Source organism: Lissotriton vulgaris, chromosome 4_1 (assembly GCF_964263255.1).
Source record: "Lissotriton vulgaris chromosome 4_1, aLisVul1.2, whole genome shotgun sequence".
Lineage (NCBI taxonomy): Eukaryota > Metazoa > Chordata > Amphibia > Caudata > Salamandridae > Lissotriton > Lissotriton vulgaris.
Genome location: NC_141691.1, coordinates 2,139,823,831 through 2,139,842,089, shown reverse-complemented (window position 1 = coordinate 2,139,842,089; position 18,259 = coordinate 2,139,823,831). Strand labels below are relative to the sequence as shown.

The 18,259-nt window shown below is 49.7% G+C and overlaps 1 protein-coding gene across 2 annotated transcripts in view; it reads right to left on the bottom strand.

Annotated features, from left to right (window-relative positions):
* Positions 1–17,663, bottom strand: part of LOC147725246 (nicotinamide N-methyltransferase-like) — a 114,722-nt gene extending 97,059 nt beyond the window's left edge. Inside the window, exon 1 of one of the 2 annotated variants that reach the window (XM_086966558.1) lies at positions 17,532–17,663. In XM_086966558.1, the coding sequence (XP_086822684.1) occupies positions 17,532–17,580 (49 nt within the window). In that variant the 5' untranslated portion in view covers positions 17,581–17,663. Of the gene's footprint in view, positions 1–4,384; positions 4,569–17,531 lie in introns of those variants that run through there. The other variant, XM_086966557.1, reaches the window with a different exon arrangement.
* Positions 17,664–18,259: the final 596 nt, after the last annotated feature.

Sequence of the window (18,259 nt, the reverse complement as noted above, 5' to 3'; positions counted from 1 at the left end):
TGCCACTCACGATCGATTCCATTTGTAAACACTGAAGTGAGGTACACTGACTACCACAGAAAAGAAGGTGGAGACTAGGTATGCGACCTAGAGTAAACTGAATCCGGACCCAAGTACTCCGGGTTCCAATCAAAATAGACTCCTGCTCCAACCTTTGACATCACACCTGTGCTGACTAGCTGCCAGCGCTGCACCATGGAAATCCCACTCTAGGGGGGCGGTTGGTTTTCACAATGAAATAACACTGAAAGTGAAAAGCCAGCATTTTAGGTAGTTCCAAATTTTTTGCTTTCAGAGTCTCGGGTAAATGTAATAATACAAAAAAAAAAGCTTGCTATATGGCTGTAAATAGGCGGAGTTGTGCTGTTTTGTTGCGCTGTAAAAGCAAGTATCAGTTGTTCCGTAGCATTGTTAACAGCAGGCATGTTACTGTTTCTTAGTGAAGTAAAATAACAGGCGTTCAGTTGTTTTGTTGTGTGTACATAACAGGTGCTCTTCGCTCTACCCTTCCAAGTACCATTTTCTAAATTAACTGCACTTAATCACGCCTTCATTTATATGGCAGAACTCCAAAATACTTCAAGGTTTAACCAATCTCCCAGGCACACACCAAAACAAGCATGCACCAAAATAATGGACAGTGAACTAGATTGGCTGAGCATCGGATCCAATTCTGGTCCCATCTTCCCAATGTGATTACTGATCACTTTGAAAATGTGCCACTGTAACAAGGCCATGATGATTTATGTAAACTGGATAATCCAGATTTGGCGAAACACATTTCTCCGCTACGGTACGATATTCCTTGTGCTCTGCCATTCTAAACAATCTCTAGGGCACACATCAACACCTAAAAAATAACTGCACTTAATGTAAGTATTGAACTGCCCCAAATAAAAAAACAGCACAGTCCTCAGGTGCAAGTATGGGACCATAATACAACATGTGCATGCACAACTTCTTTCCCACAAAACAGTGTGCAGGAGATGAGAGTGGCAGCTTAAGTGGAAGCTCAGCCCTGAGCCAGGCAGAGCTTCTTTGTGGAGGAGGACTGGGCGGGGACGCACAAGCTCAGCAGGGAGGGAGACGGGTCTGCGAGATTTCGCTCAGCTAGCCTGAAATGCAACACTGAGATACCGGCTAGGGGGTAGAGTGTACCGGCTTCCTGGGAGGGGCTTCGCCGCCACCAGCCACAAAGGTGGTGCTGATGGCTACGGCCAGCCCGGGGGTGCAGGCGCCACTGCTGATGCCACTGCTGCCGGAGAGCAGGTTGGGCTGCTACCACCTCCACTGGTGCTAATGCCGCTCCCCGCGCTGCCGGGGGTGGGAGCGCTGGATGCGCCAGCAGCAGGGGCTCCAACCGGAAGAGTCCTGCACTGGAGGGTCCTCTATAGTTCCTAAAGACACTGCTACAGGTGGCAGCCACACTGGTAGTGCTGTTCACGCAAGTGAGGCATAAAGAACAGTTAGGAATAAACAAAGAAGCTCACAAGTGGTGTATGCACACGCACCACAGCCAAGAATTCATTTCAAGTCTCACACCCCTGTGTGGGCATGATCACTGCACCTCCCATGGTCTATTGGTGTCTATTACGCGCTTGTTAGGCGTAATAGATACCAACAAGCCGTGGGAGGAGCAATGCGCCCGCATTTGGCCAATAGCGTCCAGTCTTTCATTAAAAGACGCACGCTACGGACAATGGGGTAGCTGAAAAGGAAACGCACACACACAAGCGTGTGCAATTCCTAGGTCAGCTCAAATACCCCATTTTTTACCTACAAAATGTCTTGAGCTGCACGCGCACTGCTTCGCAGTGCAACGCTAGGCGCGAGACCTAAAAATAAACTCAATACAATTGTGAATGAAGACAACCAGGGGCATGATTAATAAAAAACAAAATCAGACATTTACTCCAGCAGTTTTCTCACATTTCCAATATTTTTGTAGTTCACAAACATTTCCTAGAGTCTCCAGGGAGGCTGCAGCAGAGGTCGGGAGGATGGCAGCCTTCACTTTACTGTTCTTTTGAGGTATCTATGCGTAGTGCATGTTTACACAAGAAATGTCTCCTTTTAGTGCAATTCTACTTGGTCTTTTTTTCTGCACATGGAAAATATATTTTCATAACTTAAAATGCCTTTGTCAACAACCACATCACCTTTACGGCATTTCCTAACCGTTTGCTTATTGAAAATCGACTTACCTCTGTCCTTAACAGAAGTCATTGTTATTGTTAACTGGGACTTATAGAGCGCCTGTTCACCAACAGATCTCTTAGAGCTATGAGCGCGAGACTAAACCGCGCCAAAGATCAGCATAAACACGCTTCCGGTCTTGGCCTGTGTTGTGCCCTAGGCTTCATTCAAAAGAAGCGTCTTAAGTTTTTTCCTGAATGGGAGAAGGGTAGGTTCTCCACTTAGGCTTTCCAGTAGCCCGTTCCACAGTTGAGGGATCAATACAGAAAAAGCTCTGCCCCCTTCAGTGGAGTAAAATCGTGAACATTTACCAGATTGAAATGGGGCAAAGAAGTCTTTGCAAATATCCCGCAAACAACATGCCCGCTTCCAACTTCTTCTGGGAGAACCAGTGATGTCTTTATATGATGAGAAAATGATGGACGGAGCGCTGAAACGTTTCAGACACTCACCCCCAGTCACAGATCTGGGTTGAATCCATCATCGTTCTTTAGCTCACTCCGCCACACCAGTTCAGACATGGCCATATGCAAATCAGTCTGACCCTGTGCCTCATGGGAACAGTCCAGACCGAACTGCCAAGCCATGTCTTTCCTGGACCGGAAACAAGCACCCTGGGACCGGTATCAGGCTAACAGCCCTCATCAGCCAGGCTAGATTGAATCCAGTGGCAAAGTGAGCAAGGGATCCACATCTGGGAATAATCTGCCAATGTAGGGCGAACAAAGCAAACACAAGGAGATGATGGGACGAGTGCTGAACATTTTAGACACTCACCCCCAGTCATTAAAAGAAAGAGCTAAAGAACGATGATGGATTCAACCCAGATCTGTGACAGGGGGTGAGGGTTTGAAAAGTTTCAGCGGTCCATCCATCCTCCACTATGGAGAGAGAGAAATAGAGAGAGGGAAACAGAGAGAAAGAGAGAGGGAGAGAGAGAGAGAGAGAGACGGCGAGAGAGAGAAAGAGAGGGAGAGAGAGAGAGAAGGAGAGAGAGAGAGAGAAAAAGAGAGAGGGAGAAAAAGAGAGACAGAGAGAGAGGGAGAGAGAGAGAGGGGAGAGAGAGTGAAAGAGAGAGGGGTAGAGAGAGAGAGAGAGAGAGAGAGGGAGAGGGGAGAGGGAGAGAGAGAGAGAGAAAAAGCGCTCTGTCAATCATCCCCTTTGGAGAGAGAGAGAGTGGGGGAGTAGGAAAGAGAGGGGAAGAGAGATAGAAGAGAGAGAAATAGAGACAGGCGAACAGAGAGAGAGAAGGAGAGAGAGAGAAAGAGAGAGAGAAAGAGGGAGAGAGAGAGAAAAAGAGAGACAGAGAGAGATAGGAAAAGAGCGAGAGAGAGAGAGAGAGAGAGAGGGGAGAGAAAGAGCGAGAAAGAGAGAGAGAGAGAGAGAAGGAGAGAGGGAGAGAGAGAGGGAGAAAAAGCGCTCTGTCAATCATCCCCTTTGGAGAGAGAGAGAGAGAGAGTGGGGGAGTGGGAAAGAGAGGGGGAGAGAGAGAGAGAAGAGAGGGAAATAGAGAGAAGGAAACAGAGAGAGAGAGTGAGGGCGAGAGAGAGAAAGAGAAAGAGAGGAAGAGAGAGAAGGAGGGAGAGAGAGAGGGCGAGAGCGACAGAGAGAGAGCTAGGAAAAGAGCGAGTGAGAGAGAGAGGGGAGAGAGAGATAGAGGGAGAAAAAGCACTCTGTCAATCATCTCCTCGTGTTTGCTTTGTTTGCCCTAAGTTGGCTGGGTACGCCCAGACGTGAGTCTCATGCTCTCCACACCACTGTAGTCAAGCTATACTGGCTGAAGACGGCTGATAGCCAGAAACATGTCCTAGGATGCTTGATTCTGGGCCAGGGAAAACATGGCTTGAAAGTTCGGTCTGGACTGTTCCCATGAGGCACAGACTCAAGACTGATTTGCATATGGCCATGTCTGAACTGGGGTGGTGAAGTGAGCTAAAGAAAGATGATGGATTAAACCCAGATCTGTGACTGCGGGTGAGTGTCTGAAAAGGTTCAGCGCTCCGTCCATCATCTGCTTGTGTTTGCTTTGTATGACTCTGAGCAGAGAGGTGGGTTTACACTTCTAACTCGGGCTGTTGAAGCATGAGGCTGGCATTACAACAGGGTTGTGAATTGTGCCATGAAAACAGCTGTGTGACTCAGACCCCACAGCCCATGTCTGCTGAGGTGGAGCTCACAGTTTCCATACCTGAGGGGACGAGTTTCTTCAGATAAGGCACCGCCTGAAGGCAGGAGTCTGCTATGAAGGGAGACCCCGCAGACATGTACAGCTCCATCATCTTTCGTGGATTGAACTTCTGGCTGTACAGCGCATCGAGGTCGGTGGTAGATGCCATCTTCTCTAGTGCAGGGTTCACCTGGTATAATTCTCTGCCACCTGCACCGGGGATATATATGTATATATATGAATATATATACATATGCATCAAGCAGACTTGATTTTGAATAATCTTCATTTAAATTGAGCTCTGTTTACTCATCAGTGGAGCACCGACCGGTTTCTCATTTACATTTGCTGCTGGCAGCCTGGGCTGCCGCTTCTCTCTGCCAGTCTGCAGTTCACTTTAGCGTTTCTTATTTCTACAGCCACTGGCAAGCCACCATGTCTGCAGAAGGGGGTGCTCAGCATGAGTGTAACTCATCTTACTAAGGGGGCTTGCCATGTTGGTTCCAACAGGTGGCAGATGGCTGATGGCTGATCATGTATCGTCCTCGACCACATGCGTTTTTTATATTAACCCATATGACAGCAAAGCATGTGTGTGACGTCTTTCATGACTAGGACCCCTCCCCTACAAGAGAGAGGGAGGCAGAGAAGAGAGGCAGACACAAGAAGAGCGAGAAAGAGAGAGAGAGAGTGAGGCACAGAGAGACAGAGAGAAAGAGAGAGAAAGAGAAAGAGAGAGAGAGAAAAAGAGAGAAAAAGAGAGAGCGAGAGAGGCACAGAGAGAGACAGAGAGAGAGAGAGAGAGAGAGAGAGAGAGAAGAGAGAGAGAGAGAGAGAGAGAGAGAGAGAGAGAGAGAGAGAGAGGGGGAGAGGAGAGGGAGGGAGGGAAATCGAGGGGGAGAGAGAGAGAGAGAAGAGAGAGAGAGATATATATATATATATATATAGAGAGAGAGAGAGGGGGAGAGGGGGAGAGGAGATGGGAGGGAGGGAAATAGAGGGGGAGATAGAGAGAAGAGAGAGAGAGAGAGAGAGAGTGTGCAGTGTGTTGTGCTGCACATGAGTGACACCAAGAAGGTCGGTTGATGTGTTAGACCCTCTGCGTCCTTCTTTTTCCTCCCAACACAGGTTACCAGGTCACTGTGTGTCTGGTTTGAATAACAGACCATAAAGGCACTAGGGCAGGACTCCTAGCGCCCACCGACCTCTTCCAGAGAGTCCTCATTGGTCCTCCTGTGGCAATGGTGTGTTAAAGGAAGATGCATTGTCCAACTGTGTACGTAGATAATCCTTTATTGTAGTTTCCTTCTAAGATAGGTAAGGAGGAGAAGACAGGAAGAATGGGTAAAACCCCACCAGGAGCAGGCTCCAAGCAGCTCAGCCTGAGTTGCCCAACTGACACTGTGAGCCATAGAGACACCTAGGCATTCTATGATGTCATGGTGCATTCTATTCAGTGGAGAACAGTAGAGAAGTAGTTTACTACACATCCTCCTTCCTTAGGGAATGACAGCAGAAATAAAGAAAAGAATACGTGAGATACGTCAAATACAACATTTACATGAAAGTACAATAAAGAGCTACACAAATCTAAAAACGTACTACACGAGGTATCAGAAATATCATTAGCATGAGTAGAAATATAATAAGATGCTAAACATTACTACTACATGCCCCTTCCCCCTCCCTTAGGGAAAACAAAGTATGGTTTTGATGAATAACAACCAATGCAATAAAGAAGGGTGGTCATGCCCACAACCTCCCCATACATGAGTACAACACAGGGTAGGCACCCTGGTAAACAAAGGTGGGTGTAGAGACAGACCCTTGGGAGAAATGCAACATACCCATAAAAGGTACAACAGGTGTAGAATTCACTTTAGATAACCGGAAGAGTGTAACCCCAAAACAGAAATACACCCAAGAACACTGTAGGAAGGTACATCCTGACTATGGTTGCCCCCAACTTTTTGTCCTGTGTTTTAGCTGGTTTTGGACATAGTCGACCTGGGACCCTGCCAATCAGGACCCCAGGCCTACTGCTCTCTCTTTAAAATGGATTCCATGTACCCTAGGTACATTTCCAATTGGTACTGGGCCACCTTATCAGACCCCGTAACGCAGGGCATAGGTGTACCCAGGGCCGCCAGGGGCTGAAGCATGTATTATGCCACCCCTGGCTGGCCTCCTAAATTTGACACAACTGGCTGCACGACAGCTGGGGCGAAGACGTGTAACCACCCTTCGCTTTAGGTATAGTAGCTCTATATCTAACCATACAATGGACACCCGAGTTCCTATCAGTCACTCCTATGGCAGGCCTTAACGATCCTGAAGGCAGAGTGCGTGGGCTCGTGTGAGCTAGGTTCAGGCCCGAGCCGAGCCCGGTTGCAGCTTGCGGAATCAAGACCCAATAGCTGTTCCATGATAACGCGTACCATATCGGTAACTCCGGTGTCGCGTTATCAAGGCATGTCGAGTAAGGTGTCATACGAATCGGGGTGCTGCCCTCTCACCAATGCTGGCGATGAGGTTGGCATCCCACCCTTCTAGAGGGACACGACATGTACGTAACTGTGAACCCCGGTTAAAGTTAACTGAAGCCTCAGCTCCACAAAATGGATGCTGCCACCACAGACACGAGTCTGACCTCCTGCTGCTGGGAGTCCTTCCAGCGAGGAGCACTTGGACAAAGGGTTTCCTGTCGAGGGCGGTGTTCGCACTGTCCCAGACGGGGTTTGTGTATTCTGGGTAGGTAGGGCTTTGGCGAGAAGGTGACTGCGGAGTGGCACCCCGGTGCTCACTACGCATCTGCCGGTTAGAACCAGTTCCAGGGGCGACAGCCCTGGCCTGGGGAAAGTCCGGCAGGGGAGAGGGGTGTAACTACCCCCCTTCCTGGTCCCACCCTTAGGGCAGGACCTAGTCATGTACCCACCCCTTTCTTTAGAATAAAGGCCGGAGCGGGGACCCTTCCAAATTAGATCATCTTTGAATCAAGAATACTTTCTACGAAAGGACTTCGAGACTCTTCTCAAGATTTCTCCCTTGTGGCTAAGGAGTAGTCACCCTGCATCAGCGGGCACCATCTAAGAACTCTGCGGTTTGCTGTAAGTCCTTCCTCAAGGAATCCGACGGCCCAGCTCGACGAGAACCGGCTTCCCTGGCACCTCTGACCTCTACCCACGTCATCAGCTCAGCTGTGATCTGTGGGTGCGACGAGACCTCGAGGGACCGGCCATCATCAGAACCTGCACGCTCTTAAAACCAGCACGACCATCGAGGTAACTCTCTGGTGAGTGCTCTGGGGTCCGAGAAGCCCCGACCCTGAGCCGCTCCAGCACCGAAGTGCAGTCTCCCAGCATCTCCACGATCTGCGTGGGGCCCTTCTGCTCGCTGCTCAGCACGTTGTCTGGTCACTAGCCGCTGGCTTGTGCCCTTCTGTGACGACATCCGAGAATCATCACTGCTGGTCTGGTTGCTCCAGACTGGCCCTTGCTTCCATCTTTGCGAGAAGCACCCCGGACCCTCCTGGTCCACACAAGACGCCATCTTAGGCCCACCACGTGGCCCTGAGATCTGCCAAGGCTTGTTGCCCCATCCTGGGCCCAGCGACGCCGACAGCATCATCCTTCGTGGGACAGCTCGCACCTCCACCGTGGTCGCCGACAACGCCTCCTGGTCCGTGAGACTGCAGAGCCTAGCGTCGCCCACTCACCTGGTCGAGGTGACGGCCAACCGGTGCCTTCCTGGTACCCTCTGACTACTGGCTAGTAGTACGAACTTGGTCCCCTCTGCTTTCAGGTTTCATCAATCTCCGATCCAGGCTTGGATCTCTACGAACTATTCAGCACTGGTCGCCGGCCAGCAACTACTTTTCTTCCGGCTCCTGGCTCCTCAGCGAAGACCCCGACGCCTGTAAGACTTGTGCAGCCGCAGCCCTCGTGGCTAGGTAACTCGGCATTTCGGTGCCTGCATAGCCTCCTTACTCTAGGGTCCTGAGTCCCTCGCTTCCGACTTGCCTTATCGGGTCCGCCCGAGACCTTAACCTTTCCGTGTCCTCGGACACTTGTTTTAATTGTGCACTTGAAGTATTTGCTAAAGAGATTTGGTTTGTGCTTAGTACCCTGTCCTCATAAAGAGTACAGGGCTGTTGTGATTCTTAATAAATATACTGTTTATTTTCATAACACTTGCGTGGTGTCCTTTCACTGGGTGTTCAAGGGGTACATGTGTGGTAAACAGCTGGCTTAACGCGCCCTCTCGAGTCTTTAGCCTTAGACTGCTCGTATCCACGCTACTAGGATAGCTGGTCTATAGGTTGACTTACAACCAAACACCATAAGGGTCGTTGGAACGATACATAGCGGTCGCTAGAATAGCGAACGTTGCATATCGGGCCAACTTCTCACATTGGTGAGCAGCGGTTGGGATTTGAGCTTGCTGTTGTTTTACCACACGTATCCTAAGAATATCTTGTTGAAAGATCGCACAAGTACTGTTAGTACATATAACTAAAAGCTTAGAATACTCTGAGTTCTACTGAACCAGCTGTTGTAGCTCCTCAAGGCTTAGCACACCTTGGCTACAACTCTTAGCAAGGGTACAGTAGGTAAACACGTAGTGTAGGTAGGTGCATCACTTACACCACACTAGAAACAGTATGTCGGACAAAGGAGGAAACTCTGGGTCTCCCCTTGTGTCAGTTGACCCTCCACAGGTCATCCCTTCAGGATATACTGTGCTGAGCTTCAAGGAGTTAAGACGACTGTGTCACTCCAGGAAGATTCAGCAGGGGTCTAACCCCACAACGTCCTTTCTGATTGGTCTCTTGGAGACTTATGATGCCAGAAGAGCTGAGAAACTTCGTAGCTCTTCTAATCCAGAAGGAGACATGCCTCCCCTCGAGGGAACCCGGGACGATCCTGACCTCATCCACCTCGCAACTGAGAACGAAGATGTGGAGGAGGATGAGGATGAGGATCTCTCTGGGGATGAGGCAGATAAGGGACAGGTAGAAGTCGTCAGACTAAGCAGGTCCAACTTAAGCAAACATGATAGCGGTACTGGGGGACCCCTGGGGCCACTATCAGGTCAGCTTAACATTGGGAATGGACGAGCCCGATCTCTGTCAAGAGACTCTGGCAGATCCCTTCAAACCAATGGCTCTCACAACTCTTCCCAGAGAGGGATGACGTCCCCTCAGAGGAGAGTGTACGAAGCTAAGGAAAGGGCAGCCAATCTAAGGATTGAAAGGGAAGAACTTGCCCTGGCCAAAGAAAGGCTTGCCTTTGCTAGAGAGCAACAGTTAAGTGGGGCAGTCCCCACTGGTGGCAGCAATGTACCTAGTAATAGGGAAAAGAGTTTCGATACGAAACACCTTGGTAAGATAGTGCCCCCCTTTAAACAAGGGGACGACATCCACAAATGGATTACTGCTTTGGAGAGGGCCTGCACTGTGCAGGGTGTTCCCCAGAGTCAGTGGGCAGCTATCTTGTGGCTCTCCTTTGAAGGAAAAGGAAGAGACAAGCTCCTCACCACAAGGGTGGAGGATGCGAACGATTACCAAATCTTGAAAAATACACTCGTTGAAGGGTTCGGCCTAACCACTGAGCAGTACAGGGTGCTGTTCAGGGATACCCAGAAAACGCAGTCTCAAGATTGGTCTGACTTTGTTGATTGTTTGTGCCACTAAGGCTTTTGAAGGCTGGCTACTGGGTAGTAAGGTTACTGATTTTAAAGGATTGTATAATCTAATTATAAGGGAGCAACTCTTAAATAATTGTCAGAACCAGTTATTACACCAGCCCCTTGGTAGACTCTGATCTGACCTCTCCACAGGAATTGGGTAAGAGGGCAGACAAATGGGTCAGAACCAGGGTTAGGCCTAAAAACCAGGGTGGTGACCAGAAAAAGGAATCGACCAAGCCTCAAGAGAAGGGTGGGGATAAATCCACAGAGAAGACTTCCCAAGGGCCCCAAAACTCCAACAAGGGTGGTGGGTCCCAGAACACTCCTTCAGAACAGAAGAAACCTTATTGCCAATGCCATACCTGTAAACAGGTGGGCCATTACAAAAGTGATGCCAAGTGCCCTAAAAATAGCAATAAGGAAAACATACCCCCAAGTAATACTCCTAAACCTCCTGTTACCACTAGTGGTAATCCCCCAGGTGGTGGGAGTGCCCCCAAGAATGTGGTGGGCATTACTTTGGGCAATCAGGAGGACTATGGCTTAGCCAGGTTCCCTGACCACACTCTTGTCTGTGAGACTGGCATGGGGTTTGCCAACTTCACTACTGGACCCCACATTTTGGGAAAGTATAGACAAGAAGTTTTAGTGAATGGTCAGAAAGTTGAGGCATTCAGAGACACAGGGGCCAGCCTCACCATGGTGAGTGACCATCTGGTCCCCTCTGCTCAACTGACCCCTGGTTTTACTTATCAGGTGACGGACATTCATGGAATGAAGAGAAGGCATCCCATGGCAGTAGTCAAGCTCAGCTGGGGTAATGTCACAGGGCCCATGAGAGTGGCAGTGACAGATAACCTACCCGTAGATTGCTTACTGGGGAATGACCTGGAACTCTCAGCATGGGCTGAGGTGGAGCAAGAAACTCATTCCAGAATGATAGGCCTATCCAGACAGGTTAGTGGGGCAGTAATAGCTACAGCCCCAGTCCTAGCACCATTCCTCCCTGAAAAGGTTGGACGGGCAGTGGTAGCCACTGCCCAGGCTCAGACAGACTTTCCAGGACAGGATAGGAGGGCTGTGACAGTCACAGCCCAAACACAGACTGAGTGCCCTCCTGAAAAGGTTGGCAAGGTTGAAATGGTCTCAGCCTCTACTCAAACAGATAGTGAGGTTGTGAAGCCTGAAACAATGGATCACTCCACTCAAACAGAGAGCATTGAGGAGGAAGAAGAGTCTTCCCCCTCCCAGACACTAGGTGAGAGCCAGCCTCCTCAGGGAACTGACTCTACCCCTGTTGAAGGAACTGCCCCAGAGGTAGTCAGGCCTAGCCTGGCAGAGCCCCTGATGGCAGTGGACCCTTCCCAGGTGGGACCCAGTCTGGAGCAGGTAACCTGCACCTCTCTACCCTGCCTCAGTCAGCCCAGGGCTGAAGAGATCAGGGAGGCCAGTGGTGGACCCAAAAGGGCCCCCTGTCCGAAAGAACCCCTTAATCAGCAGATTAGGATCACTGAAGCTAGTAAACCTAGCCAAGTGAAAATAAAACAGACTCCTGAGGGATCCCCCTTAAAAGTAGTTAGGGAACTCCCACATCTGGACACTGTTGGGCACAGCCAAACATGGGGCCTAAAAACCCCAGACCTGACCTGTCCCTCCAGTAAGCCAAACAGAGGGACTCAGCCTCCAGCTTTAGGTAGCCAGAGACTGACCCTGAGAGCTCAGTGCATCTCAGCTAAAGAAAGAAAGGCGCACATGATGAATGGTGATTGGAGGAAGTTGAGCCCAAAGGTAGAGGAGCCTCACTTCAGTACTCCATCCCAGCATCAGCCTTCTTCTTTCCCAAGACACACCAGAGACAGAGATTCCCTATGGTGGAGACCATCAGATACCCTTAGGGTGAGGGGTTGCCTAGTGGACCATGACACAGGGGGAAACCAAGCCAGAGCTGGTCCTTCCTTATATGGCCACTTAGGTAATAGAGGCTTACCTGGACAAGGATAGCCTTATCTCCTTTCGTTTGGGGGGGGGTTGTGTAGGAAGGTGCATCCTGACTATGGTTGCCCCCAACTTTTTGTCCTGTGTTTTAGCTGGTTTTGGACATAGTCGACCTGGGACCCTGCCAATCAGGACCCCAGGCCTACTGCTCTCTCTTTAAAATGGATTCCATGTACCCTAGGTACATTTCCAATTGGTACTGGGCCACCTTATCAGACCCCGTAACGCAGGGCATAGGTGTACCCAGGGCCGCCAGGGGCTGAAGCATGTATTATGCCACCCCTGGCTGGCCTCCTAAATTTGACACAACTGGCTGCACGACAGCTGGGGCGAAGACGTGTAACCACCCTTCGCTTTAGGTATAGTAGCTCTATATCTAACCATACAATGGACACCCGAGTTCCTATCAGTCACTCCTATGGCAGGCCTTAACGATCCTGAAGGCAGAGTGCGTGGGCTCGTGTGAGCTAGGTTCAGGCCCGAGCCGAGCCCGGTTGCAGCTTGCGGAATCAAGACCCAATAGCTGTTCCATGATAACGCGTACCATATCGGTAACTCCGGTGTCGCGTTATCAAGGCATGTCGAGTAAGGTGTCATACGAATCGGGGTGCTGCCCTCTCACCAATGCTGGCGATGAGGTTGGCATCCCACCCTTCTAGAGGGACACGACATGTACGTAACTGTGAACCCCGGTTAAAGTTAACTGAAGCCTCAGCTCCACAAAATGGATGCTGCCACCACAGACACGAGTCTGACCTCCTGCTGCTGGGAGTCCTTCCAGCGAGGAGCACTTGGACAAAGGGTTTCCTGTCGAGGGCGGTGTTCGCACCGTCCCAGACGGGGTTTGTGTATTCTGGGTAGGTAGGGCTTTGGCGAGAAGGTGACTGCAGAGTGGCACCCCGGTGCTCACTACGCATCTGCCGGTTAGAACCAGTTCCAGGGGCGACAGCCCTGGCCTGGGGAAAGTCCGGCAGGGGAGAGGGGTGTAACTACCCCCCTTCCTGGTCCCACCCTTAGGGCAGGACCTAGTCATGTACCCACCCCTTTCTTTAGAATAAAGGCCGGAGCGGGGACCCTTCCAAATTAGATCATCTTTGAATCAAGAATACTTTCTACGAAAGGACTTCGAGACTCTTCTCAAGATTTCTCCCTTGTGGCTAAGGAGTAGTCACCCTGCATCAGCGGGCACCATCTAAGAACTCTGCGGTTTGCTGTAAGTCCTTCCTCAAGGAATCCGACGGCCCAGCTCGACGAGAACCGGCTTCCCTGGCACCTCTGACCTCTACCCACGTCATCAGCTCAGCTGTGATCTGTGGGTGCGACGAGACCTCGAGGGACCGGCCATCATCAGAACCTGCACGCTCTTAAAACCAGCACGACCATCGAGGTAACTCTCTGGTGAGTGCTCTGGGGTCCGAGAAGCCCCGACCCTGAGCCGCTCCAGCACCGAAGTGCAGTCTCCCAGCATCTCCACGATCTGCGTGGGGCCCTTCTGCTCGCTGCTCAGCACGTTGTCTGGTCACTAGCCGCTGGCTTGTGCCCTTCTGTGACGACATCCGAGAATCATCACTGCTGGTCTGGTTGCTCCAGACTGGCCCTTGCTTCCATCTTTGCAAGAAGCACCCCGGACCCTCCTGGTCCACACAAGACGCCATCTTAGGCCCACCACGTGGCCCTGAGATCTGCCAAGGCTTGTTGCCCCATCCTGGGCCCAGCGACGCCGACAGCATCATCCTTCGTGGGACAGCTCGCACCTCCACCGTGGTCGCCGACAACGCCTCCTGGTCCGTGAGACTGCAGAGCCTAGCGTCGCCCACTCACCTGGTCGAGGTGACGGCCAACCGGTGCCTTCCTGGTACCCTCTGACTACTGGCTAGTAGTACGAACTTGGTCCCCTCTGCTTTCAGGTTTCATCAATCTCCGATCCAGGCTTGGATCTCTACGAACTATTCAGCACTGGTCGCCGGCCAGCAACTCCTTTTCTTCCGGCTCCTGGCTCCTCAGCGAAGACCCCGACGCCTGTAAGACTTGTGCAGCCGCAGCCCTCGTGGCTAGGTAACTCGGCATTTCGGTGCCTGCATAGCCTCCTTACTCTAGGGTCCTGAGTCCCTCGCTTCCGACTTGCCTTATCGGGTCCGCCCGAGACCTTAACCTTTCCGTGTCCTCGGACACTTGTTTTAATTGTGCACTTGAAGTATTTGCTAAAGAGATTTGGTTTGTGCTTAGTACCCTGTCCTCATAAAGAGTACAGGGCTGTTGTGATTCTTAATAAATATACTGTTTATTTTCATAACACTTGCGTGGTGTCCTTTCACTGGGTGTTCAAGGGGTACATGTGTGGTAAACAGCTGGCTTAACGCGCCCTCTCGAGTCTTTAGCCTTAGACTGCTCGTATCCACGCTACTAGGATAGCTGGTCTATAGGTTGACTTACAACCAAACACCATAAGGGTCGTTGGAACGATACATAGCGGTCGCTAAAATAGCGAACGTTGCATATCGGGCCAACTTCTCACAAACACGTTCTGGAAAAACCAAAATTTCCCCTGACCAAGGCAAGCCGACACAGAAAAATGATAAAGTTTCTCACTCAAAGTCCTACAAACATGAAACCCTAGGCCATAAGTTCCAAGCAGGTGGACTTCGACCGGAGCATAGTGTCAAAATGAAAACGTGCCAAACAATCTCCAGCCAAAAATAGAGAAAAACGCATGGTACTAACCCTGTAAAATAACACAACCTCCCCTAAATAGGGTACACCACAGGATACTGAACCTGGGAAACTGAACCACCAAAAATAGAGCACAGTGCAGGTTAATAACCCTGTAAAGTAACACATCCTCCACTAAGTAGGGTACACCGCAGAGCACACACCCTGGGAACAGATATGAGGCATTGACTACCCACAAACCATGCCACCTACCCAAAGTAGGGTAAAGACCATGGAAAACTACTGAACCTCCCCATCAAGGCATGCTGACACAGAAAAATGATAACATTTCTCACTCAAAGTCCTACAAACATGAAACCCTTGGCCATGAGTTCCAAGCAGGTGGACTTCGACCGGAGCATAGTGTCAACATGAAAAGGTGGCAAAACAATCTCCAGCCAAAAATAGGGAATAACGTAGGGTACTAACCCTGTAAAATGACACAACCTCCCCTAAATAGAGTACACCACAGGATACTGACCCTGGAAAACTGAACCACCAAAAATAGAGCACAGCACAGGGTAATAACCCTGTAAAATAACACATCCTCCCCTAAGTAGGGTACACCGCAGAGCACACACCCTGGGAACAGAAATAAGGCATTGACTACCCACAAACAATACCACCTACCCAAAGTAGAGTACACCACAGGATACACACCATGGGAACAAGTATGGGGCATTGACTACCCACAAACAACACCACCTCTCCAAAGAAAGATACAACACAGATACTCACCCAGGAAAAACCAAGACTACAGCATCCCCTACATAGGGTACACCATAAGGTACAACATCACCCTAGAAAGCAGAATTGGGCATTGACTGGCCCCACAACCTCCCCAAAGAAGGGAACACCGTAGGGTTAAAAGATGTCACCCTAGGAAACCAAACTCCCTATGATAGGGTACTAATCACCCTAACATGTAACACTAGCTGTAGGTCAGTGCAGCCACCACAGCCTCCAGACACTTTCCAAAAGGACACCACCCATTCCTCAAACGAGGAACACACAGTTTCTTCAAAACTGAATTTAAACTCAACCTCTCTGCAAAACACACAATAGGACGAACACACCGAAAACCTCCCAAAAGATAGAGCAACCAGAACAAGAGACTATGCCCAAACATGCGCCCAATCAAAACATGCACAGAGATGCTAAACACTTCAAAAAGAAATAAATAAACACAAGACTTGAGCACCGGTGAGCGGTTTCACACCCGGGTTCTCAGTGCACAGTTTCCCGCTGAATTTCGCCACAAGAGTCTATTGCACATCCTCCTCCCCGAAGTCGTCACTGATGGAAAACTGGTTCCTCGCTCGTTCTATGTAGCTCCATGTAGCTCCAGGAAGGTTGTCTCCTACTAGGATGGACAAGTCATTCCAAACATTGTGAAAAGCATTGTGACTTGCAACAAGCAAGGCCAGACCAGCCTCATAAGAAACTCTGACATTGTCATCGTGTTCTTGGTGCTGATCTAGTATGAAACTTTTGTCTTGGTTCAGGGACCTTACTATTTCTTGTTGCGATTCTGATCACGATCGCTTTGTCGCTCAAACTTCTGCTAGATTCCAATACCTGCTTCTGGTCTCACTGTCCCAGTTCAGAACTTTTTTTTAAAAAGTTTTAGAGTTGCCAGATTTTCTGCCACAATTCTATACTTTCTCAGACCTGGACACTCTGTCCTGGTTCTGGACTCTTTTGAGCTCACTGTCCCAGGATTCTCTGCTCCCGTTTTGGAGTCTCTAGACTCCCTGCCACTGTTCTATACTTTCTCAGTTCTGGACTCTCTGTCTTGGTTCTGGACTCTGTCTTGCCTCCCTGTGCCAGTACTGTGGGTTGTCCTTAACCTTGCTTGTAAACAAAAGGAATTCATAATTTTCCAGTACTTTACAATAATATAATTTTAAGGAAGCATCTTTCGTGTCTTCAATGTCCAGGAGACTTTAGGTGTCTCTTATTCCTTGTTGAGTAGACTTGTTTTTAAAGCATACAGAAACGTCCAATCTCCAACACTGTTTAAGATGCAGCTGTCCTGGTTGGAGTTTATAGCCTAGATGTGATCAATCCCCAAAGCTGGTTGCAGACCAGGTTGCAGACCAGGTATGACACTGTCACTGCCTTTAGGCACACTTGGCCGTGAAGTGTAAACCACATCCAATCAAATGGGATTCCTTTGTTACAAAACTATATTATTAATTGAAGAGCCAGTAAGTTTGCAAGTATTTTCCCATGTTATTTTCCTTTAATGGGAAGCCATAAGCGCAAGATGGATATGACAACAAACTTGAAAGTAGACTTGAAAGTTAAGGCTGTAGAGATAGCGCACCACAAACTGTACAGAATGGACTTTGTTTGACTTTGTTTGCCCTCCTTTCAGAATTTGGGATAAACATGAGTCTCTTTAATGCATACACTCGCTTACCTTATCATCGGAGTCGTATCTGCCTCACGGCTACATGTTTAGAAACAGGCTGTAAGTTACTGCACAGGCAGACCCCTCTCTTCCAGGTTTTCAGGCATTGCTGTGCTGACATCTAGTTAGACAGTTTCTTTTGATGATTCAGCGATAATCCGTAAGAGACTACACAAAATATGGCCACTTTACATCATACATAATGATGTACCAAAAGTACTTCACCTGCCACACACTGGTCCGTCTGGCACACGCTGGATTATGGCGCTGGTAACCAGGCAATACTGAGACGCGCTGGAGATCACGGCGTGACTTATGACATACACACACAAGGCAAGCAGAGAAAACAGGATTTCTCACCCGCGACTTGCCGGAAACGTCTCCTGACATTAGACAGCCAACCCCTCATGAAAGAGTGTGGTGGTCATCCAGATTAGATTTTTCCGTAGTCTTGTAATCTCCTGAAACTACTGGCGGCGGATTTCTTCTTCTGTTGTTTTTTCGATTGCTGTTCTAATCAAGCTCAAAACGGCAGCACGCTTCTTGACGTGGCACCGTGTGGCTCACGGCGCGCTGTTGCATGCAGGCGTCGCTGGTCATCTATGAAGAGCTAGAGAAGAAGAACGTCATGCAGAATTCTGCTCCCACGCGGCACTAAGAGAACGGTGAGATGCGCGTGAAAGCATTTTAAAATTTAAACTATGCGCTTCAGTTTGCCATGGTGGAGAAGTGTGGCTCAGGGGTTAGAGGCGGCAGACCCGGAAGCTGAGATCGGCCCTGGATCAGGGTTCAATTCCCCGTCTCGGCAGGTCTTGGGCTAAAAATTCCACGGTCTCGATAATTCTCGCTCCGGTGCCTTCTCGACTCACGGGTTCACGCTCTGCGACTCTGGGCAATAGCTTGCTTAATCTCCACAACGGCCCCTCGCGGCGGGATGCCTGGCTTTCACCTTGTGGATACCCTGCCGGGGCCTCTCACAGGGGAATACCAGGACGGGTTCCCTAGGCAAGCGCCAGGATGCCCTTTGTGGTGACAGGTCGCGCTATATAAGTATATTAAAAAAAATTTAAAAAAAAAAATGGTGGGGG